The following is a 24890-nucleotide window of genomic DNA, read 5'->3' as shown; positions in this document are numbered from 1 at the left end:
CATCTAGGAGGGAGTTTTTGTTTATTTTAATGTCAGTTAAATTGCATTAAAACAACTTACCAGTAAGTGGTATTTTTCATATCATTAGGACAGTGGTTAAGAAACAGGCATGGGGGCTGGCCCTGTGGTGCACGGGGTTAACGCCCGGGCCTGAAGCGCCAGCATCCCATATGGGCGCCAGTTCGAGAACTGGCTGCTCCACTTCGGATCCAGCTCTCTGCTGTGGCCTGGGAAAGCAGAAGATGGCCCAAGTCCTTGGGCCCCTGCACCCGCGTGGGAGACCTGGAAGAAGCTCCTGGTTCCTGATCCACACAGCTCTGGCCGTTGCGGCCATTTGGGGAGTAAACAATCAGATAGAAGACCTCTCTCTCTCTCTCTCTGCCTCTTCTCTCTCTGTGTAACTCTTTCAAATAAATAATTTAAAAAATAATAATAATAAAAGAAACAGGCATGGGCCAGCACTGTGGCATAGTGGGTAAAGCCAAGGCCTGCAGTGCTGGCATCCCATATAGGTGTGGGTTTGAGGCCTGGCTGCTCCACCTCTGATCCAGTTTCCTGCTACTGTGCCTGGGAAAGTAGCGGAAGATGGTCCAAGTCCTTGGGCCCCTGTTAACCACGTGGGAGATCCAGAAGAAGCTCCTGGCTCCTGGCTTCAGATCAGCCCAGCTCCAGCTGTTGCAGCCATTTGGGGAGTAAACTAACAGATCTCTCTCTCTGCCTCTGCCTCTCTGTAACTCTGCCTTTCAGTAAATACATACTTAAAAAAAAAAAACAAAACACAGATATGTGTTGAATTCCAGAACTTCTTTACTAGCTGTTCAAACATACCTCACTTCTCTGATTGCCTTCTTGCCTATAAATGGGAATAATACCTGTCACTTAGGGGCATTGTTAGGATTAATTAAGACAGAATAACTAAGGTGTTTGGGTCAATGATAAATTTCAAGTACTCAATATTTTCCTTTCTACAATTTCACTTTAATGACTGAAGAATACTCAAGGATCATTTTCAATGTTATCAATAATACAAGCCACAGTAAAATTTCCCCATATATTTCTATTTATTTCTTTAGAGTTAAATCCTACAAATGATCTCCTGGAGCAAAGGACACGAACATTCGAAACTTTTGATGCACATTATCAACTTATATAGCAATATAATAGTTCCATTGAGTTAAATGTTCCCTGTATTCTATTAAAGAGATATATTCAACTCTTGCCAAGACTGGACATTACTTTAATAATCTGTACTAATTTTATAGGCTAAAGAGGGGCGAGACCATGTTATTATTTATTTTACATAATAGCCATTTCAGTTTCTTCTTTTTATATAAAGCTCATAGGCTTCTTAATTAAAGTATGAGAACAGCGCAGAAATAGGAAACAAATTGAAAATGGGTAAAGTTTTTAATGAATATATTACAGAGGTGGTATTTCAAGTTTCATGAGAAGATGAATTTTCCCCTGGTTGGGATGGTTAATTCTCCACACTTCGACTACACTTATCTGTTTTACATATTGAATTTATTGATCAGCTTTGATCTGAAGGATTCTGTACCTGAAAACAAAATAAAAACACATTCAATGCAAGGCTTTGGGACAACTGGTATTTTGCAATAAATAGAATAAGTTGAATTTATCCTTTATAGTATATACAAAAATACGTTTCCTTTGGTATAAAACATTAAATGGGAAAAGCTCACTTAAATTACAAGAAAATACAGGCAGATATTAACTGATGTTGGAGAGGAAGAGGACTTTTTTTTTTTTTTTTTGAGGTAGAAAGAAACATCACTCTTCCATTCACTGGTTCACTCCAAAATGAATCAGGGCTGGGCTGGCACTGAAGCTGGGAGCCAATAGCCAGGAACTTAACCTAGGTCTCCCATGTGTGTGGCTGGAACCAAATCACTTGAACCATCATGCAGGCTTCCAGGGTCTGTACCAGTAGGAAGCGGGAGTCTGGAGCTGGAGCAGGGAATCAAACCCAGGTACTCCAATGGGCGATGCAAGCATTTTTACTGGCAATTTAGCCGCTAAGCTAAATGCCTACCCTTGAAGAAGACCTTTTCAAGAACAATGATGGGGCTGGTGCTGTGGCGCAGTGGGTTAACGCCCTGGCCTGAAGTGCTGGCATCCCATATGGGCGCCGGTTCGAGACTTGGCTGCTCCACTTCTGTTCCAGCTCTCTGCTATGGCCTGGGAAAGCAGTGGAAGATGGCCCAAGTCCTTGGGCCCCTGCACCCATGTGGGAGACCTGTTAGAAGATCCTGGCTCCTGGCTTCGGATCAGCGCAGCTCCGACCACTGCGGCCAATTGGGGAGTGAACCATCGGATAGAAGACCTCTCTCTCTATGCCTCTCCTCTCTCTGTGTAACTCTGACTCTCAAATAAATAAATAAATCTTGAAAAAAAAAAAAGTACAATGACAAATGCAGAAACTATAACAAGAGGCACTATTTGTATTGGTTTTTCATGAAGTGTGCACCTGTGATCCACGTTCAAAAATGCTCTCATAGCCAAAGTGTGAGGGTGCTGCATAACAGTGCCAAAAGGTGGCTCAAATGCACTAACTCTCCTATTATCTCTGTCAGCATCTTCACATCACCAAAATACACATTCTGAAGCAAATGATGTGCAAAACAAGCAAATGTAACTGGAGGACATATCCTAGTCCTAGGCTCCAAGCCCTCTTGACTTAAGCCCTTTCTCTCCTTAGACATTCTGGAGCCATTAATGCTGTTTCCCAGAAAGTCACAATGTCATTAGTGTAGAAAGGCTCTGAGAAACCCTACAGTAGAAAATGAACAGAACTAATTTACTGCATATTTGGCTACAGCACTCTTCCCTCTGCTTAATATTAATATCCAGAGAATTTGTGGCATACATCCTGCTAAATTCCAGGCTGTGTGGAATTAAAATTTGAACAGGAAAATGCTGTGTGGGATGTGTCTTTGTAAAGAATGTACTATTGGGGCTGGCACTGTGTTTCAGCAGGTTAAAACATGACCTGCAGTGCCAGCATCGCATATGGCCATTGGTTCAGGTACTGGCTAATCCACTTCTGATCCAGCTCCCTGCTAAGGCACCTGAGACAGCAGCAGAAGATGGCCCAAGTCCTTGGGCCCCTGCACACAAGAGGGAGACTCGGAGGAAGCTCCTAACTCCTGGCTTCAACCTGGCCCATCCCCGGTCATTGTGATCATTTGGGGAATGAACTAGCGGATGCAAGATCTCTCTCTCTGTCTTTCCTTCTCTAACTCTGCCTCTCAAATAAATAAATAAATCTTTAAAAAAAAATGTACTATTGGCCGGCGCCGCGGCTCACTAGGCTAATCCTCCACCTTGCGGCGCAGGCACACCGGGTTCTAGTCCCGGTCGGGGCGCCGGATTCTGTCCCGGTTGCCCCTCTTCTCTGCTGTGGCCAGGGAGTGCAGTGGAGGATGGCCCAAGTGCTTAGGCCCTGCACCCCATGGGAGACCAGGAGAAGCACCTGGCTCCTGGCTTCGGATCAGCGCGGTGTGCCGGCCGCGGCGGCCATTGGAGGGTGAACCAATGGCAAAGGAAGATCTTTCTCTCTCTCTCTCTCACTGTCCACTCTGCCTGTCAAAAAAAAAAAAAAAATGTCCTATTGTCCATGTATTGCTATTTCACCAGGGCTTAATCTGAGCTACTCTCCAGTGTGGTCTGCTGACACCTAGTGCTGAAGAACTTACACACTAAACTGCTGCCCTCCGAAATGAAAATCCACGGTGTGCAGACTGCCTTGGATTTAAAGCCTTTTTCATCATCATCATGGTGAACTTACATCTTAGAATCATCTTAGAATACGAAATGGCTTATGTAAATGATCCCCAGGCTTGGACTTTTGCTCTTCTCTCACCTATTAAAACATGTCTTATGCAACTATCCAGTCAGGTACTTCTTGTTTTGCTTTTCATCTCATATGCAGGAAAGGAACTGAATCAGACTGTTTAGAGGACAGAGCTAAATGGTTCAAGAGAAGGCTCAGGCTCTTCTACAGAAACTTGATTGTTACTAGAATGAAGATACAAGCATTGCATTCAAGTAGATGCTTAAATATTATTTTCTTTAACCCCAGAAGCATCAGTTTCTAAATAAAGGGGAAAGAGAGGAGGAAGAGGCAAACATAATACCACTGCAGTGAAAAGCATTCTGCTGTAATGACATTGGAGATTTGGTCTCACCATTTCAAATTAATGCTAATTTAAATTGCAAAATGTTAGGTTTATATGCATTAAGATTCAACATCTAATCTAATTTATATTAAACGTGTCTATGTTAATAATGTCAATGCAAAATAATATCTGTACAAATAATAATAATAACTTCTATGGCTTTTGCTACTAGTTCCAGAAAATCAGATATCATATTTTAATTTTAATTTTTAAAATTTTTATTTATTTGAAAGGCAGAGAGACAGAGACAGGTTTTCCATTTGCTGGTTCATTCTCCAAATGCTTACTACTGGGCCAGGCCAAAGTCAGGGGTAGAAAACTCAATCCAGGTCTCATACATTGGTGGCAAGACCCAATTACTTGAACCATCACCTGTTACCTCCCAGGATGAGTATAACCAGGATGCTGGAATTGGAAGTGCAGCCAGAGCTCAAACCCATGCACTCCAATCTGGGACGTGAGCATTCCAAGTGGCATCTAAACCACCGTGCTGAATGCCTAACCCAAATCTCATATTTTAACAAAAGTTCGGGAGTTCCAAAATCCAGGCATTCCAATTTTATTTGAGTTCTACTTAAGAACTTTGTAGGTTCTAGTTCTGGTTGGGGCGCCGGGTACTAGTCCCAGTTGCTTCTCTTCCAGTCCAGGTCTCTGCTGTAGCCCGGGAAGGCAGCAGAGGATGGCCCAAGTGCTTGGGTCCCTGCACCTGTATGGGAGACTAGGAGGAAGCACCCGGCTCCTGCCTTCGGATCGGCGCAGTGCCAGCTGTAGCGGCCATTAGGGGAGTGAACCAATGGAAGGAAGACATTTCTCTCTGTCTCTCTCACTGTCTATAACTCTACCTGTCAAACAAACAAACAAACAACTTTGTAAAACTGTCTCATTCACTTTAAAATAAGGTTAGTATTTTTGAGTATTGGGAACCAAAATACCCCATTGTGTACTTACTATTCCACTGACAGTGACTAGTTTTTTCAAACATAAATATACACATATATGTGTGGGTATGTTTGCAGTATTGACAGTTTACAGTATGGATTCTTTTGAGTTTGCCATGTCTAGGCTACTCTGTAAAATGCTATGACTCAACTCTTGGACCTCTTTTCTCTATCAAAATGATCATGCAACTTTTCTCTATAGTTTTTGTCATGATGTTCTTTAAAGCCTTTACCCTGTACAAACATAATCCGAAAGTCCATGCGAACTCAGGCACTCATGTTTTATGAAGCTCATCTGGAAGTCATAATATTTATTACTTTAGCATCAAATAACACAAAATCTTTAAAATTCCTGTAGCAGAGAATTAGTGGCTTCTGCTGGAACATTTGCTTGGCTCTCAGGCTGAAACAAACTACCACAAATGGTAGCCATTCATTCATTCAACAATATTTATTGAGGCTACTATGTGCCTGGCACAGGGAACCCAACAATCAACAAACTGCTAGCCGTATGAACAGCCTTACTTACAGACTAGTGGGAAAACAGGACAATGGACAAGTAACTATATAATTTCCAATAATGAATTGTGGTGTAATGAAAACGAATGGGATAAGGGAAGGGAGAAAGAGATGGAGGTGCTCTTTTGGAGAGGCTTGTTAAGAAACATATTTGGAGCGGAGATGTGAGCAGACACCTACGTGAATTCTCTGGGAAGTTTTTCAGGCAGAAGACTGGGTGCAAAGGTTCTGAGGCAGGAATGGCCTTGGAGTGTTTGAAGACTCACAAGCAGGCCAGGGTGGCTGAAGCACACAAATTAGGCAAATGATATCAAAGCTTCCAGAGGCCAGGCACACAGGGTCCCGTATATTGACTGTTGGGCCTTAAAAAATAAATGAATATTTCAAGAGGCATGCTTTAGAGAATGGAGGTGGAACTCTAAACTCAACTTTTTTAAAAAAAAATTTTACTTTTAAAAATCAACTTTGTTGAAGCATAATTTACAAACAACAAAACACACCTACAGCCAGCACTGTAGAAGTAATTTAAGTCACTGCCTGCAATGCTAGTACCCCATATGGAAGCCGGCTCAAGTTCCAGCTGCTCTACTTCAGATCCAGCTCCCTGCTAATGTCCTGGGAAAGCACAGAAGATGGCCCAAGTGTCACCTACATGAGAGAATGAGATGGAGTTCCTGGTTCCTGATTTCAGCCTGGCCCCGCCCCAGCCAAGGTAGCCATTTGGAGAGTGAACTAGTGATGGAAGATCTCTGTCTCTTCTCCTCTCTGTAACTCTGCCTTTCAAACTGAATAGTAAATCTTTAAAAACAACAACAACAACAACAACAAAAACCCCACACATCTTAACAATAGTCTGAGGAGTTTGGGCAAATGTAGAAATCCATGTCACTATCACCATATTCAAGGTAAAGAGAATTTCCAATATCCCCCAAAATTCTCTTGTGCCCTGTGCAGTTACTCCCCATCATGCAACCCACAACAGAGTCAGGGACTCAACTTGGATTTTGAGATTCACCAGCTTTTTGTTTGTTTGTTTGTTTTTTTGTTTTTTAATTTTATTTGAAAGAGTGAGAGAGAGGGGAGGAGAGAGAGCACCCATATGGGTGCCAGTTTGTGTCCTGGCTGCTCTACTTCCGATCCAGTTCCCTGCTAATGTGCCTGGGAAAATAGTGGAGAATGGCCAAAGTGCTTGGGCCTCTGCACCCACATGGCAGACTGGGATGCAGCTCCTGGCCCAGCCCTGGAAGTTGTGATCATTTGGGGAGTGAACCAGCAGATGGAAGATTTCTTTTTCTCTTCCTTTCAATCTCCCTTTCTGTACCTCCACCTTTCAAGTAAATAAATCTTTAAAAAAAATTTATACAGCCGGCGCCGTGGCTCACATGGTTAATCCTCTGCCTGCGGTGCCGGCACCCTGGGTTCTAGTCCCGGTTGGGGTGTCGGATTCTGTCCTGGTTGCTCCTCTTCCAGGCCAGCTCTCTGCTGTGGCCCTGGAAGGCAGTGGAGGATGGCCCAAGTGCTTGGGTCCCTGCACCTGCATGGGAGACCGGGAGGAAGCACCCAGCTCCTGGCTTCGGGTCGGCGCAGCGCCAGCCATAGCGGCCATTAGGGGAGTGAACCAACGGAAGGAAGATCTTTCTCTTCGTCTCTCTCTCTCACTGTCTATAACTCTCTGTCTCTCTCTCTCACTAACTCTGCTTATCAAAAAAAAAAAAAATTTATACACCAACTATTGGATTTAACAGATGTTAACTTTTTCAATATATTGGCTTCAGAATTCCCTCTCTAAAAAATAAAGAAAAACCCCAGAGACTTAATGACTAAGATTTTGAGATTTAATTTTATATAAAACAAAATTGTGCCTTGTGAATTTTAAAGGAAATCACCATTTTCCTTAACGAAAACAGGAAATGCTGAATTGAGTAACTGAGGAAGAATTTCCATGTAGTAAACATTTCTGCTGTCACAGTGGGTGCTCCTCCCTCTTCAGCATCTTGCTCCAAGCATTGAGCAAAATTCTTCTCTAATGGGACTTTACTAATTACTTGGTGATTAAAGTAATAACCACAGATAATAGCATAAAGCTAGGGAATGTGGCTTATATGGCTTAGTTTTCAGGCTGCTGGGTTACTTCCATGTGGTAAAGGTCAAATTCCACAGGGTAACATGTCAGAAGTGCCCGAAGGAACTGTCTGCAGTGGTGAAATATTCTCTGCCTGCGCTGGCCAGGGGAACAGCCACCAGCCGCACATGGCTAGTACGCACTCACAATATGCCTCCTGCAGCTGAAGTTTGTTATTTCATTTAGTTAAATTTAGCCACCGTGACAAGTGGCTACTGTATTGGATAGTACAAATCTAGACCTTTGAAGTCCACATTATAAAACAATCTTTAGGCTTGCATTGTGGTAAAGTGGGTTAAACTGCTTGCAACATTGGCATCCCATATAAGCTCAGGTTCAAGTCCAGGCTTCTCCATTTCTGATCCAGCTCCTTGCTAACGTGCCTGGAAAAGCAGCACATGGGTCCCTGCACCCACACTGGAGACCAGGAAGAAGCTCCTGGCTTCAGTTTGGCCCAGCCCTGGTCATTGTGGCTATTTGGGCGCTCTCTCTCCCTGCTCTTCTTTCTCTGCCTTTCAAATAAATAAATAAATCCTTAAAAAAAAAAAAGATACATGCTATATATGCATAGAAAAGAAGACGATGGGGCTGGCACTGTGGCACAGTGGGTTTAAGCCCTGGCCTGAAGTGCCAGCATCCCATATGGGCACCGGTTCTAGTCCTGGCTGCTCCTCCAGCTCTCTTCTATGGCCTAGGAAAGCAGTAGAAGATGGCCCAAGTGCTTGGCCCCAGCACCCGTGTGGGAGACCGCAAGAAGCTCCTGGCTCCTGACTTGGGATCAGCTCAGCTCCAGTGCTGCGGCCATCTGGGGAGTGAACAAGTGGTTGGAAGACCTCTCTCTCTCTACCTCTCTCTGTAACTCTGTCTTTCAAATAAATAAAATAAATATTAAAAAGAAAAGAAGATCTTCAGGAGGTGGGACAGAAGTGAGGGTGGGAGGGCGGATATGGGAGGAAGATCCACTATATTCCTAAAGCTGTACCTATGAAATTCGTATTCATTAAGTAAAAGCTTTCTTAAAAAAAAAAAATGATGACCTTAAATGGTGATGGTGCAAAAAAAAAAAAAAAAAAAAAAAACAGTTAACAAACTGCAACCTCTAACTGATAACTGATGATTTAAATTTTCTTTTTAACTTATTTTCTAAGTATTCTACAAGTAGAATAGTAACAGGATTTTCCCAGAGTACTTTACAGTCTGGCAACCAGTAATTTACAGTGTGCTGCATGGAGTAGCAGTATTAGCAATCAAAGAACTTGCTAGAAATGTAAATTCTTAGGTTCTACTCCAGACATGTTCATTCTGGGGTACAGCCCAAGCATCTGGGGTACAACCGAAGCAGTCTGTGTTTTAGTAAGCCCTCTATTTTACTCTGATGCTTAAGTTTGAGAACTACTCTTTAATGACAAATACTGCTAATCTTTCTTCCCCAAATACTCTCTGCAATTCTTGTTCACAAAGTTTTTCTTTCACCCTTGAACATACTTCTCCAACAGCCTTTTGAGAATAGCTCCTTCTTTCTCCAGTTACTGCTTGATACAGAAAACAGAAGAGGTTCTGGGGCTGTGCCGGTAATTTGTCTCAAGGGGACTTGGGGTCAGACCTGAAAGAGTGAAGTACTGGCACTGACCAAAAGCACTATTAAAAAAAGTGAAGCCACTGGTGGCCCGGCAAAAACATACCAAAACCAAGTTCGGCCAATGGCCAACAGTTCATGCTCACTTCTTGATTCATTCTCTCAAATCAATAAGCAGGAAAACCTTGATTTGAAGTCCAACTCTGCTACTTGCTGGCTAGGTGTTGATAAAAATGATAACTTTTTGGAGTTAAATCTTAGCTGTATAAGGACAACAGTACTATCTCAAAGGAGTGCTTATTTTTACTTATTTTGAAAGAGCAGGTGAGAATAAGAGCTAAAGTGAGAGTGTAAGAGTCAGAGAGAGAGACAGACCATCCAGCCATCTACTGGTTCACTTCCCAAATACCCACATCAGCTGGGGCTGGGCAAGAAAGCCAAGAGTCCAGGACTCCATCTTGGTCTCCCAGGAGGGTAGTAGGGGCCCAAGTATGTGCCCCATCAGTGCTGCCTCTCAGGGTGTGCATTAGCAGGAAGCTGGAACAGGAGTGGAATGGGGACTAAAACCCAGGCACTCTAATATAGCATGTGAGTATCCCAAGCAACACGTTAACTGCTGTACCAAGCCTGAGTTCCACTTACAGGAGTGTCTGAAAGACCAAAGAGATATATTTAAAAACAGCTGCCCCATTATAAGCCCTCAATAAATGTTTCATAGTGTTTCAGTATCTGTTTACTGTGCATTTTGATTAATCATGTGCTTTATTTATGTACAATTTACTTTAGCCTTCTCTTCTGTTAAACGCTTAGCCCCACTGGGACAGAGCTGGCCTTCTGCATTCCTTAAATTCCTATTTCGGAATTCAGTCTCACCCATGCCCACCACAACTTTAACAAAAGCTTGAGACTGGAGGTCAGAATGTATGTGGTAGGGATCTGGAGCAAAACAGTCTACTCTTGGTATAGTCGTACATTTTATAAGAGCAAGTATGTATGAGCTGACTTGCATCAATCCCCAAATTATGATCTCTTTACTAATACAAAATATAAAAGATCAAGAACACTGATGCTTGTACAGTTGCTGAAAGTAAATGACTTTTGCTTTAATATTTACCATGTTTTTTTAAAGCAATACAGGAAGTCTAGAAGTTTCATACTGAAAATGATGAAAATAATGGGTTTCAGTTTTAACTGAATTTTGGCAGTTCAGATACTAGGGATGCTGGGATAGTGGAAGAGGTTTGTATCAGAACAGCAAACCATAGGTGCCCAGCTCATTTTCCCATCTGGAATACCAAGACAAGAACAAGATTATCTATTCCTCAAAGATCCTGAGAAATTTAATTAGGGAGCAGGCATTTGTGGTCCCGATGCCCATGTTCCACAACAGAATGCCTGCTTTGATTCTGAGCTCCAGCTCCCAACTCCAGCAGCCCACTAAGGCAGACCCTGGGAAGCAGCAGTGATGGCTCCATTAATTGGGTTCCTCCCTGTACATGGGACACCTGGATGGTGTTGAGCTCCTGGTTCCTGACTGGCTGACCCAGCCTCAGCCCTTGAGGTATGAACCAGCAGTGGAAGCCATCTCTCTTCGTCTCAAGTAAATAAAAAATAATACTAATAAAAAAGAAAGTTAATTAGGCAATTAGGTTAATCTTAAGTAGGTAATTAAGATCATAAAACGTAGTGGGGAGGAAAGAAGCACATGGATTTCAGTTAAGGGTTAGAGGATTTCTGTGCTCCCAGGGCTATATAAGAAACAGTGGGCCGGCGCCGCGGCTCACTAGACTAACCCTCCTCCTGCGGTGCTGGCACCCCGGGTTACAGTCCCAGTCAGGGCGCCGGATTCTGTCCCGGTTGCTCCTCTTCCAGGACAGCTCTCTGCTGTGGCCAGGGAGTGCAGTGGAGGATGGCCCAAGTCCTTGGGCCCTGCACCCCATGGGAGACCAGGAGAAGCACCTGGCTCCTGGCTTTGGATTGACCTTTCTCTCTGTCTCTCTCTCTCACTGTCTAACTCTGCCTCTCAAAAAAAAAAAAAAAAAAAAAGACAGAAAGAAAACACTGTATAATACCATTGCCCTAAAAGAATTTTCAGGGGCTGGAACTGTGGCATAGCAGGTAAAGCCACCGCCTGCAGTGTCTCTGTCTCCACCTCTCTGTAACTGCCTTTCAAACAAATAAATAAAATCTTTTTTTTTTAAATTTATTCTCTTCTTACTTCGTAAGTTTCCATGCCTTCTAAGTACCAGTAAAGAATTAACTCACGGGGATGGTGTTGTGGTACAGCAGGTTAAGCCTCCGCTTGTGTCACTGGCATCCCATATGGGTGCCAGTACAAAAGCTGGCTCTTCCACTTCAGATCCAGCTCCCTGCTAATGTGCCTGGGAAAGCAGCAGAAGATGGTCTATGTCTTTGGCCCCTGCACCCATGTGGGAGACCCTGAAGAAGCTTCAGGCTTCAGTTTGGCCCAGCCCTGGCTCTTGAGGCCATTTAGAGAATAAACCAGCAGATGGAAGCTTGCTTGTTCTCTCTCTCTCATCCTCTCCCCTCCTCTTTTGTAACTCTGCCTTTCAAATAAATAAAAAAACTTTTAAAAAGATTAAAATAAAAAAGAATTCATATACTGAATGTGGCATTGTTAATACCACTGACCCTTTATTTATGTTCATTTTCTTTAAGAACTTTGTAACTACAAACTTGTTAAATAAATGACTTTCAAATTAAATGATCTAATTTACTTGTGCAACTGCTCAGGAACTTATCTACTTGCCCCCTTCCTGCAAACAATACTTCATACCTGCATATTTCTGTTTTTCCCTCAAAACCATAATTCATTTTTTTTCAAAGATTTATTTTTATTTATTTGAAAAACAGAGTTACAGAGAGAGAGAGAGGTCTTCCATCCGTTGGTTCACTTCCCAGATGATTGCAACGGCCAGAGCTGAGCTGATCCGAAGCCAGGAGCCAGGAATTACTTCTAGGTCTCCCACGTGGGTGCAGGGACCCAAGGACTTGGGCCATCTTCTACTGCTTTCCCAGGCCACAGCAGAGAGCTGGATTGGAAGTGGAACAGCCAGGACTCGAACCTGCAACCATATGGGATGCTGGCACTCCAGGCTGGGGCTTTAAACCGCTGTGCCCTCAAAACTATAATCCTTAAAACCATTACAGATGTAGTAAGAAATGAATTTAAATATAAAATTTAGTTTGGGAAAGAATGTTCTAACCAGTCACAGTCCCACATGGGAAGATGAACACCAGATCAATGCAGGATTGTGCTCACTTAACAAGCCAGAGGAAGACTTTCCATTTCCTGAGTAGAGTGGGAAGGGGTCATTTTGTCCAGGTGTAATTCAGAATGACATATTCAGCTGCAACTTAAAAAGCCGGCTTCCCTATTCATATGTTTCATCAGTAAGGAAGCATGCGGCTTGGTGATGGTAAGGCCTAAAAGCGCATGACAGGATTAGAACTGCACACTGCTGTCATCTCCTGTGCCCCCAAGTTGTAATAATTCAACTCGAAGGATTCTGCAAGAGGAAAATGAAGTTTCACTGCAGCTGTAACTACACAGTCTCAGCAGAAAACCATTTCCACTTAAAAGGGCATATCCAATTTCTCAAACTACAAGCATTTAATTAAAACCAGTTCTAAGAACAACCTAGGCACCTACTATTATCCTATTGTCAGAATATAAATAATTTTTCCTGAATTAGTTTCTTGAGAAAACTTTCACTAAGAACTAACCCCTTCAAAATAGGTAATATTATCTGCCCTGTAATGAAGGCAGATAATTCTGAAATTAACATTTTTTTCATGAGTAAAATTTGAAAGATTTCTCTCTTAACCATAATTTCTTCTGCTGAAAACTGTAGAAAATTATCAGTTGCAAATCAGTACTAGTACCCTTTGTGACTGCCTATCCTGAATATAGTCCACGTCAGAGTATCAAATTCTATTTACTAAAAGAACCTTATAAGGCAGACAGTTTCCGTGTCAGCTACAAAAGACTCAAATGATCTCATGGACTGCCCTTGTGTCTCTATTGTGTTCCAAAAGTTTCAGAAATTGTGAGATAGTCCCCTTATCTAAGGTGATATTGAAGTTCCAGAAAGCAAGACTCTCCAGAATAACTGAAGGAGGCTGACTGTATGATAACAACTAAAATAACACTGGTTTTCTAGTAATATATGAACTATTTTGCAAGAAGAGGCAGTTTTCAAACCCAAATAATAAAACAAAGGTGGTTACCTACCCCGAAGCCCAGCAAAATGTCAGGTGTAACAGCTGTGTCGTAGAAAGTAATGTAAAAAGTAATTGGGATTGGGCTCCAGTTCACACTGGGACCTTGCCTTTGGACAACTCATTTAATTCCTTCTAATCTCAGTTTCCCTAACTGTAAGTGATGACAACAGTACCTGGTAAAGGTATTCCAGGACTGGTGTGAGGATCAAACATATGTGAACGTATGATGTAAACTATAAAGCAGCAGTAACTGAATGTGAGTTACTAATTCTACATAATATTGGGTTTACCTCTCCTGCCTGGGCCCCTACCTGCAAAATCCAGACTGAGGTCTGGATGCCTATCCAGTCACTTCACGGCTGCGTGAACTTCAACGAATCATTTTTTTTCCTGGATTAGTTTTCGGAGAGGGTCATTATGAAAATCAAATGATATCGAATATAGAAATGCTGCGCAAGGCACATATTAAGAACAAACGACAGCTGTCAATATTCACAGGGAGGTGGCAGAGCTGTAAGGAGCAAATTAAAATATAGCTAGTTAAAAATGAAAGTATAGCAAATGAAAGTATAGCTGGTACACAGACCCTGTGCACATCCAAGGTATTGTCACTTGTGTGATAAACCGCAGATACAAGCAGGGAGCGTGAAACCAAATGGCGCCCCAGTGACCTCCGCTAGAGTAAGGGGAGAAAGAAATGGGGGCTCCGGCGCCTCGTTGGCTTGGTATAGCGGTAGAAATCAGAGTGGAGAAGTGGGGCAGAAAAAAGACGTTAGAAGATATCTCAAGCATCAAATTCTTTCCCCCCGTTTTCTTACGTCCTCCAGCCCGGCCTAGGCCGTTTCAATCAACTTCCCAGACCGCCCTATCCCTGGACACTTATTTACTGTACCTTCTGTACCGACGGCTTTTCCACTCCCCTCCCTTTCTAGCCGTCGCGAACTTCAGACCCTCTCGTCCGACACCTATTCCTTTAACTCTTGTTTTTATCAAGCTTCCCTACATCATTCCTCCGCCTAAGAGGGCAGCGCAACTGGACGCACCGCAGGGCATCCTAGGAAATGTGGTCTCTCGGACTCACTTGTTTTGGCCACAGAGTGGGGAAACCGACAAAGGAGAGCTAGTTAAAACTACAACTCCCGGGAGGCAACGCGACATCACCAGCTTCCTCTCTGCCCCCGTTCCTCAGCCTTCCTCTTCCTCTTCTCCACGGGCGCTGGGCCGCTAGGTCTCACGGTATTTGTAGTTTCTTCTGGACCCAAGCTCTTAGCGCTCGGTAGCCAAGAGAGAGGCCAAAAGACTCTAATTCCCAGAGGGCAGAGCGGAAGCTGCGCCTGCGCACTCTCAGTGAGGGCGTGTATGTCTGTGTCTCTGAGGGAGAGAGAGCGAGAGTGAGTGAGTGTGAGTGCGGGGTGGGGTGGTGGCCGTTACGTTCGGGGCAACGGCAGTGGAGAAGTAAGAAGAGACACAACGTCCGGCGCTTCCGCCTTCGCTTCGGAGGAGGAGGAGGAGGAGCTGGTAGGGAAAGGAAAGTGATTCGCCCTGGGCCTGGACTAGACGCGAGTCCGGCTGGTGGGGGTCTGGGCTATGAGCCTTTGAGGGTCGCTTGGGACGCGGAGCGAGACACGAGAGCCGAGAGCTATGTCTCAGCCGCCGCCGCCGCCTCCGCTGCCGCCGCCACCTCCACCCCCTGAAGCTCCGCAGACTCCGTCGTCTCTGGCGGCGGCGGCGGCGATAGCTCCGGGGGGGCTCTCGAAGCGGAGGGACCGGAGAATCCTTTCCGGGAGCTGCCCGGATCCAAAGTGCCAGGCGCGTCTGTTCTTCCCGGCCTCCGGTTCTGTCAGCATCGAGTGTACCGAGTGCGGACAGCGGCACGAGCAGCAACAGCTGCTGGGGGTGGAAGAGGTGACCGACCCGGACGTGGTGCTGCACAACCTGCTGCGGAACGCGCTGCTCGGGGTGACGGGGGCACCCAAGAAGAACACGGAACTGGTAAAGGTGATGGGCCTTTCCAACTACCACTGCAAATTGTTGTCGCCCATATTAGCTCGCTATGGCATGGACAAACAGACAGGCCGAGCCAAGCTTCTCCGGGACATGAACCAAGGGGAACTGTTCGATTGCGCTTTACTGGGTGACCGCGCCTTCCTCATAGAACCAGAACATGTGAACACGGTGGGCTATGGCAAGGACCGCTCTGGAAGCCTTCTGTATTTGCATGACACTCTTGAGGACATCAAGCGGGCCAATAAAAGTCAGGAATGCCTCATTCCAGTGCATGTGGACGGGGATGGACACTGCCTGGTGCATGCTGTGTCTCGTGCGCTGGTAGGCCGGGAGCTTTTCTGGCATGCCTTGAGAGAGAATCTGAAGCAGCACTTTCAGCAGCACTTGGCCCGATACCAAGCCCTGTTCCATGACTTCATCGATGCTGCTGAGTGGGAGGACATTATCAATGAGTGTGACCCTCTGTTTGTACCACCTGAGGGTGTTCCTTTGGGTCTGAGGAACATCCACATATTTGGCCTTGCGAATGTGTTACATCGTCCCATTATTCTGTTAGATTCCCTCAGTGGTATGAGAAGCTCTGGCGATTATTCAGCCACCTTTCTGCCTGGACTCATCCCAGCAGAGAAGTGCACTGGGAGAGATGGTCACTTGAACAAACCAATCTGTATTGCGTGGAGTAGTTCTGGTAGAAACCATTATATCCCCTTGGTGGGCATAAAAGGGGCTGCTTTGCCCAAACTGCCTATGAATTTACTACCTAAAGCATGGGGTGTGCCTCAGGACCTTATCAAAAAGTACATAAAACTTGAGGATGATGGTGGTTGTGTTATTGGAGGAGACAGAAGTTTGCAAGATAAGTACTTACTTAGGCTTGTTGCTGCTATGGAAGAAGTCTTTATGGACAAACATGGTATCCATCCTAGTTTGGTTGCTGATGTCCATCAGTATTTCTACAGGAGGACTGGGGTGATAGGAGTTCAGCCCGAAGAAGTTACAGCAGCTGCTAAAAAAGCAGTAATGGATAATCGCCTTCACAAATGTTTGCTCTGTGGTGCCCTTTCTGAACTTCATGTTCCTCCAGAGTGGTTGGCTCCAGGAGGGAAACTGTATAACCTGGCAAAAAGCACTCACGGACAGCTGAGGCCTGACAAAAATTACAGCTTTCCCTTGAACAATTTGGTCTGCTCATACGATACAGTGAAAGATGTTCTGGTACCAGACTATGGATTGAGTAATCTAACAGCTTGTAATTGGTGCCATGGCACATCTGTGCGGAGGGTCAGAGGAGATGGGTCTATTGTGTATTTGGATGGAGACAGAACTAATTCTAGGTCCACTGGTGGCAAATGTGGTTGTGGATTCAAACACTTTTGGGATGGGAAAGAGTATGACAATCTACCAGAAGCTTTTCCTATTACTTTGGAATGGGGTGGAAGAGTGGTCAGAGAAACAGTATATTGGTTCCAGTATGAAAGTGATTCATCTTTGAATAGTAATGTTTATGATGTTGCAATGAAACTTGTTACCAAGCACTTTCCAGGTGAATTTGGGAGTGAAATCCTAGTTCAGAAAGTTGTCCATACTATATTGCATCAGACTGCCAAAAAGAATCCTGATGATTATACCCCTGTAAATATAGATGGTGCTCATGCCCAAAGAGTTGGAGATGCACAAGGACAAGAATCAGAGTCTCAGCTCCCAACTAAAATTATACTTACTGGACAGAAAACAAAAACTTTACACAAAGAGGAGTTAAACATGAGTAAAACTGAAAGAACTATTCAACAGAATATTACGGAACAGGCTTCTGCAATGCAGAAACGGAAAACGGAGAAGTTAAAACAAGAACCAAAAGGGCATCCCAGGACTGTTTCTCCCAGTACCATTCGTGATGGCCCATCCTCTGCACCTGCCACCCCCACCAAGGCTCCTTATTCACCTACAACTTCTAAGGAGAAGAAGATCCGAATAACAACTAATGATGGGCGGCAGTCCATGGTTACACTTAAATCTTCAACAACCTTTTTTGAACTTCAGGAAAGTATAGCCAGAGAATTCAACATTCCTCCATATTTGCAGTGTATTCGATATGGTTTTCCTCCTAAAGAGTTAATGCCACCACAGGCAGGGATGGAAAAGGAACCAGTTCCTTTACAGCATGGTGACAGAATTACAATAGAGATTCTGAAGAGTAAAGCAGAAGGTGGCCAGTCTGCTGCAGCACACTCAGCCCACACTGTGAAACAAGAAGAGATTGCTGTTACTGGTAAACTGTCATCTAAGGAACTTCAGGAGCAAGCTGACAAAGAAATGTACTCCTTGTGTCTTCTAGCAACATTAATGGGTAAGGTCAATTTAACTAGAGATGATTTATCTTAACTTAATTGTGAAAATAATATACAAAGTTTTTTGTTTTGGGAAAGAAAAATGGTTGTTGTAAAAATTTGATTATATATTTTAGGAGAAAATTAGTTGTTTTCTTTGAATGTTAGCAGATGTGATTACTGAGTAAATATTAGGAAAACATAACTAGAAAGTGAAAGTAGTTCCTCACTGTCACCAAATTTTTAAAATATATCTTATTCTTAGAATTTCTTTAAAAAAAAAATGCAGGCTTGTAACGTATCTCTTAAATGCCTCTTCATTTTTTTTATCTAAGTTTTATTGAACCTTCCCACCTTGCCCCTTTTTCATTTATTTTTAAAATTTTGTTTTCCTGTATGTCATGTGACTTCAGAACTTCCTGTTTGATGAATTGCAGTTTCTGGCGTTTTTATGCTCAGTGCACTCCCACCTAATAGTCTCTCCTCCATTTCCAGCTCTCCCTTTCCCAATTAAAATCACGCTTTTATTTGTACACTAGAATTTGTGTTGAAGAAATTTCACTGCTCAGTGATCTTCCCGTTGACTTTAATAAATTATTATAGCTCATGAAAAACAGTAATATGGTTAAGAATTGTTTATTTTTTATAAGCATAAATTAAAGGAAAATATATTAGCAACCAAATATGTAATTTAAAGCTTTAGATGATTTGAAATACTGGTCAGTGGTGCATTTTTTACATTACCTGTATTTGTTTGGTCTTTGTTTTCAAATCACTGCTAATATGCTTTACTAAATCTTAAAGTATGAAGTAAAATTTAAATGTTAGATTTTAGAAAGGCTTTATTTTTGTTGAGATTAGAGTTTTCAGTGAGAAGGCATCTGTGTGTGTTTGTGTTTTCCAATAGTACTAAACAGCAGTGAATTGGGCTTTGACCTACCTAAGTGAAAATTATTTATTTCTGGCTTATTAAGTTCTGAGGCCTAAAACTTAATAGGAAGGATGAGAGCTCTGCACAAATTTATAACTTGATAATGATAATATTAAATATTAGGCAAATATACTAATTGTATTAGGAGATATGTTAGGAACTATCCTAGGCACTTTATATATTTATGTCTATTAGAATTTCTGATTTCTTAGATACTACATAGAATAGAGGAAAGATTATGTGTCTTTGGACTCAGGAAAACCTAGAATTTGAATCTGGGCTCCACACTTAAGGGTGATTTCAGAGAAGCTATTTAACTCTAAAGTAGCTTCAAGTGCTTCCTTCATACAAAATACTGCCTGTAGTTTGTGTATCAGGTCAAAGGAACAGTATTCCTAGAACTCTGAGAATTAAATAACATTCTCACAGAATGGATAAAATCAAATATATGCAGAATACGTTTTAAAAGACTAGGAATTTCCCAGGTGAAAAGCAGAAAAGAGATCTTTCTCAATGGAAGATGAACTTGAGGGTGTAGCTAATATCTTTTCTATTCTTTTATGCTCATTACCTGGTGTATTGCCCAGCAGGTAGTGGGCACTTTGAAATTTTTTGATTGGATTAAATAGATGATGTTAACATATCTAAAAAAAGACTGTCTCTGCAGAAATGGAATGACTGGTCAGCACTGAACACCGAGAAAGACTCTGAAAAGCAGAATTTGGCAGTGTTTATGCACTGATGTACAAAGGGAAAAAGATTCATCATCTGGGGTTCATGAAAATTCTGGCAGCTAGAAAGATAATTTCTGTTGAGGGGCAAGAATATTTGATCAGCCCTTATCATGGCCTGGATAAAAGATCTCAATCTCTTTTCCTGATTCTTTATTTATCAAACATCTATTCTGTCACTGATTTAGTTTGTTGATCATAAGGTAACTTAGTTTTTTGATTTATTTTAAAAATTATTTGAAATGCAGAAAAGAATGAGAGAGAAAGGAAGATACAGAGGGGGAGAGAGAAGGTGAGGGAGGGAGAAAGAGATCTTCCATCTGCTGGTTCATTCCTTAAATGCCTGTAAAAGCCAGGGCTAGGGCATACTAAAGCCAGGAGTTAGAACTCCATCTGGGTCTCCCACATGGGTAACAGAAAACCAAGTACTTCAACCATCATCTACTGCCTCCCAGGCACATTAGCAGGAAGCTTTGAATGGAAGCACCAAGTGGTACCAAAGCAGGTACTCTGATATAAGAGGTGGGCCTTCCAAGTGGCAGCTTAACCTATTGCACCACAACACAAAATCGTAAATTTTCATGTACAAATAAGAGTGCAGATAAAGATTATATTCACTTTTGAAGACTGCCCTCCATTGTAGAATAATAAATAAATTGACATGGGTAGGATTATTATTTGAAAGGCAGAATTAGAGAGAGAGAGAGAGAGAGAGATATCTTCCATCTGCTGCTTCACTCCCCAAATGACTGCAGTAGCCAGTCATTTTGAGCTAGGCCAAAGCCAGGATCCTGCAACTCCATCCTGGTTTCTCATGTGGGTGGGAAGGGCTTTCAAGCATTTGGGCCATCTTCAGCTGCATTCCAGGCACATTAGCAAGGAGCTGGATCAGAAGTGGAGCATCCAGGAAACAAACCGGTACCCATATGGGATGCTGGCATTGCAGGTGGCAGTTTAACCAGCTGTGCCACAATGCTGACCCCCTATAGGTACTTTTGGAGTTTGATTTAAGATTCTTGGACTTGACTATCTGACAGCTAGATGATGGGCTGCAGTAAGTTCACCAGGATAATATCTTTGTTCTGATCCATTCCATCTTTACATCTAGCATTTACATTTCTGTCCACAAACCCACAATTTCTTTAAATCTGCTATTTTCAGTGTCAGCACAGAATTTGAGTGTGACAGTTTTTTGCTATCATTGTAGTAGCGGCACTTGAGAGACTTTTCTGCTTTAGAGTACTAAGACAGTGCCTTCTATGGACATTAGTTTTCTCCTTCTAACTCTAAGTGTAATTTAATCATGTCAATGATATTCTCAATAAAAAGTGATGTATTTGAAAATATCAATTTGGAGATGGTTATATATACCGTGTATAAAGACTACTAGGGAACTATTGATATTTCTGTCAGAGAGGGCTGGAAAATGGCAGGACTCTGAAATTGCAAATTTCAAAGTACAAATACTTTGTGAATTAAAAAATGTGAGTTAAATTTCTGCTGAGTTCATTTAGAAAATAGCTTACCAAGGTTTATGCTATTCAAATAGCCAGCTCTTTCTCATTTAGATTCAGGCTTAAATACCACCGTTTAAGGGTTTGAGAGTCCTATGCTGACTGTTCTAAGTAGGTTCTGCCTATCATTGTACCTTGTTCACTTATCTCACAGCACCTATCACAAGTTTTAATGATTTTATTTTTTGTTTTAATTATGTGTTTGCCTCCTCTCCTTATTATAAAGCCCATAAAGGCAGAGACTGTGGCTTATTTTCTTCACTAATGAATACTCTATCACCTGTTTCAGGATCTGGTACCTGGTTGGCACCAAATAAGTTTTTGTTGAATGAAGGCAGATTATTTCAACAAAATGAATATATGTTATGAGCTGGAGACTGCTGGGAATACAGAGATGAATGAGAGACAGCCCTTGCCCTTCATAAACTTATTGTAGGATCTCCACTGAGGGAATTCTATACTTTTTCAGCTTTCATCAGTAGATCTCCAGCTTGCTTTTCTATGTACATAAGAATTATCAAACTTCAAAACAGGACCAGTATAGCATTTTAGAAAACTTCTCCTTTGATTGAGACTAATGTACACTGTATATGTGCATAGAGATTGTGTATCATCTTTCAATAGACTGTGATGGCCAAGGACATACATTTTTCTTTTCTTTTTTTAAGTAGAAAACTTATTTAATACAATAAATGCATCAATCTTTTGCTTAGTACAGACCCTTCAAGAAACTAATTATTTAAAAAAAAAGATTTATTTTATTTATTTGAAAGTCAAAATTACACGAAGAGAGACACAGCGGTCTTCCATCTGCTGGTTCACTCTCCAGTTGGCTGCAATGGACAGAGCTGCACCGATCCAAAGCCAAGAGCTGAGACCTTCTTCCGGGTCTCCCACATGGGTGCAGGGGCCCAAGGACTTGGGTCATCTTCTACTGCTTTCTTAGACCATAACAGAGAGCTGGAAGGGAAGTGGAGCAGCTGGGTCTTGAACCAGGACCCATATGGGATGCCAGCACTGCAGGTGGCGGCTTTAACCTGCTGTGCCACAGCGCTGGCCCTAGAAACTAGTTATTTTGAATCTTATGATAATATAAAATGGAATAACAGTTCTCTACCATAATATGTAATAAATTTTATTCTGTTTTATAAAGACCACTAGAGATTTTTGAACTTTTGTGCAGAGTGTCATCTTTATTATTTATGTAATATTTAATATTTTAATATTTTATAGTATTACATGAATTATATAGTTGTAAAATAACTGGTGTTAAGAAATGTTAATAAAATTTCTCATTGACTAGTTATTTATTAGTCTTTCAAGGTAGATATGACAGGTGGGATGTTATTTACCACACATATTATGCTAATTTTTTCCCTAGTATTCCATTAGGTTTCTAGATATATTTTTAAGAGGTAAAGATAAATTTAGGTGATAATCAGAATTTGTTGGTTTGGAGTTAGGTTGTTTGTATTATTTACTTTACTTTATTACAAAGGTGACCAGCCTTTCAAGGAATTGACACATGTGCTTGATTTTGATATACCTTCTCTCTTTCTACATTAACTTTTTAAAAAAATACGGCTTTTTTGTTTTTAAAAGATTTATTTATTTGTTTATTTGAAAGGCAGAGTTACAGAGAGAAAGAATGGGAGAGAGATCTTCCATCCCAAATTGATTCACTCCCCAAATGGCTGTAATGACCAGTGCTGGATCAGGCTGAAGCCAAGAGCCAGGAGCTTCTTCAGTGTCTCCCACGTGGGTGGCGGGGTCCCAAGGACTTGGGCCATCTTCTGTTGCTTTTCCAGGTATATTACCAGGGAACTGGATCAAAAGTGGAACAGCCAGGACTTGAACTGGTGGCCAGATGGGATGCTGGTATCCCAGGTGGTAGCTTTACGTGTTGTGCCACAACACTGGCCCCAATGTATGGCTTTTTAGAAAATATTTATTTTTATTTATTTGATAGGCAGAATGACAGAGAAAGAGAGATCTGCTGGTTCACTCCCCAAATGCTTACAACAGCCAGGGCTGGGCCAAGCCCAAGCCAGGTGCCTGGAACTCTACCCCATTCTCCCATATGCGTGGCAGGGGCCCAAGTATTTTAGCCATCATCTGCTGTGTTAGCAGGAAGCTAGATCAGAAATAAACACAGGAGCTGAGACTCAAATTTGCACTCTGTTATGGGATGCAGGTGTCCTGAGAGGTGGCTTATCACCCAGTGCCCCAACTCTTGTCTCTAAATGTACGGTTTTGTAATTTATATTTTCAAAATAAGGGTGAACATTTGGCCTATTGGTTAAGATACCACTTGGGACACCCAGATCCCATATTGTAGTGCGTGGGTTCAAGTCCTGGCTTTACCCCTGATTCTAGTTTTTTGCTAATACTTACCCTGGGAGGCAGCAGACGATGGCTCAAGTATTTGGGTCTATGCCATCCATGTGACTTGGATTTAGTTACCAACTCCAAGTCTGGCCCTGCCCTCACCATTGGGCATTTGATAAGTGAGCCAGCAGATGGGAGCCCTCAAATGAATAAAAAATAAATAAATAAAATAATTTTTAGATAACCCAGTATTTTCTAATTTTGTAATACTTATTGATATTTCAAATGCCATAAAAATTTCCAGAATCACATTTGAGATTTAGATTCTTATTTTTTAGATGACACTGGATTTGAATATTATTACTGCATCTTGACTTTTTTTTCTTCAGATGTTGGTTGAGGGACAGTTTGAAATGTAGAAAGTGCTTGGGCATATTACTATTCTTTATATGCCGTGATAGCTCTTCTGTTAATTTGTATGTAGCATGTTTGTAATGAGGGAGCAGTCATAAAACTGAATAAAAAAACTAATACATAGATATATTGTAAGATAAATATGTATTTTATAAATAGTAATTTTATATAATCATACTTTGAAGATTAAGTTATTCCTTTCAGTGCTTAATTGCATAGATATCTTTATTTTCTTAATATTTTTTCAATTACAGGATAATATTTTTAAAATTCAAAAATTAAAATATGTATAAAGTAAAATTAGGTAGTTCTCTTAAACATTTGTACTCTTCAGAGAAACTCATTATTAATAGATTGGGATATATCCCTTCGGACTGTATGTGATTGTGTGTGTGTGTGTGTGTACATACAAATTTGTACATAATTGAGTTAGTGTGCGTGTACACATATGGTGATAAATATATCCTTTAATACTGATGGTGACTCTAAAACCTGTGTGGCTGAATTTCTGTAAGGAATTGAGTATAAGACAAGAAATGGGTATGCTTTCCTTAGGAACCAGTTTGTTGATGGGGCAGAAAAATTTTAGGATGTAAGGATAAGTGGGAAAGGTTAGAAAGATGGCAACAATTCCTTCAGCAGATGAGTTACCTCTGTGATTTTCTTTGGTAGTAACAGTCCCATGTTGCTACTTTAAGTTTGGAACTTTAAAATTATTTTAAAATTTGGAATTTTTATTTAAAACATTTTATTTTATTTTTTATTTATTTTGTAGTTGTTGAAAGGAAGTTTATTGCTCTTTTCTTAGTCTACTGTGTAAAACTAGATCTGCGCAAGATGTCTCCCAGCCTCTTTAAAGGAACCCTGGTTGGAGGGAGGTTGCACCTCTGTACTAATCCCAACATGCTTTAAAAATGAGCCACTAAAATTGCTGTAGCCTGGCACTTCAGGACAGAGCCCGTCCCACCGGGCTCCCAGCCCTCAGCATCAGGGCAACCCAAGGATGATTTCCAGACATGTGTTGAACTGCAGATGATCA

At 41.9% G+C, this 24890-nt stretch overlaps 1 protein-coding gene and 1 long non-coding RNA gene across 5 annotated transcripts in view; one reads left to right on the top strand and one right to left on the bottom strand.

The window, feature by feature from the left end:
* Positions 1 to 1388: 1388 nt before the first annotated feature.
* Positions 1389 to 14707, bottom strand: LOC103348039 (uncharacterized). 4 transcript variants are annotated; one of them, XR_016236500.1, is made up of 4 exons: positions 14492 to 14647; positions 13911 to 14110; positions 5837 to 6018; positions 1389 to 1558 (listed from the first exon to the last, which is right to left on the bottom strand). It is a non-coding gene; the product is annotated as an uncharacterized LOC103348039 (long non-coding RNA). The 4 variants fall into 4 exon arrangements; XR_516494.4 differs by lacking the exon at positions 13911 to 14110 and having other exon boundaries at positions 14492 to 14698; XR_016236501.1 differs by lacking the exon at positions 5837 to 6018 and having other exon boundaries at positions 14492 to 14678.
* A 213-nt stretch (positions 14708 to 14920) lies between these two features.
* VCPIP1 (valosin containing protein interacting protein 1) overlaps positions 14921 to 24890 on the top strand; it is a 32396-nt gene continuing 22426 nt past the window's right edge. Inside the window, exon 1 of the mRNA XM_008255594.5 lies at positions 14921 to 17953. Coding sequence (XP_008253816.1) covers positions 15241 to 17953 — 2713 coding nt within the window. The 5' untranslated portion in view covers positions 14921 to 15240. The remainder of the gene's footprint in view (positions 17954 to 24890) is intronic.

The sequence above is a fragment of the Oryctolagus cuniculus genome, chromosome 6 (assembly GCF_051225735.1).
Source record: "Oryctolagus cuniculus isolate XC-2025 breed Fujian yellow rabbit chromosome 6, ASM5122573v1, whole genome shotgun sequence".
NCBI lineage: Eukaryota > Metazoa > Chordata > Mammalia > Lagomorpha > Leporidae > Oryctolagus > Oryctolagus cuniculus.
This window is presented reverse-complemented; position numbering and strand designations above follow the sequence as displayed.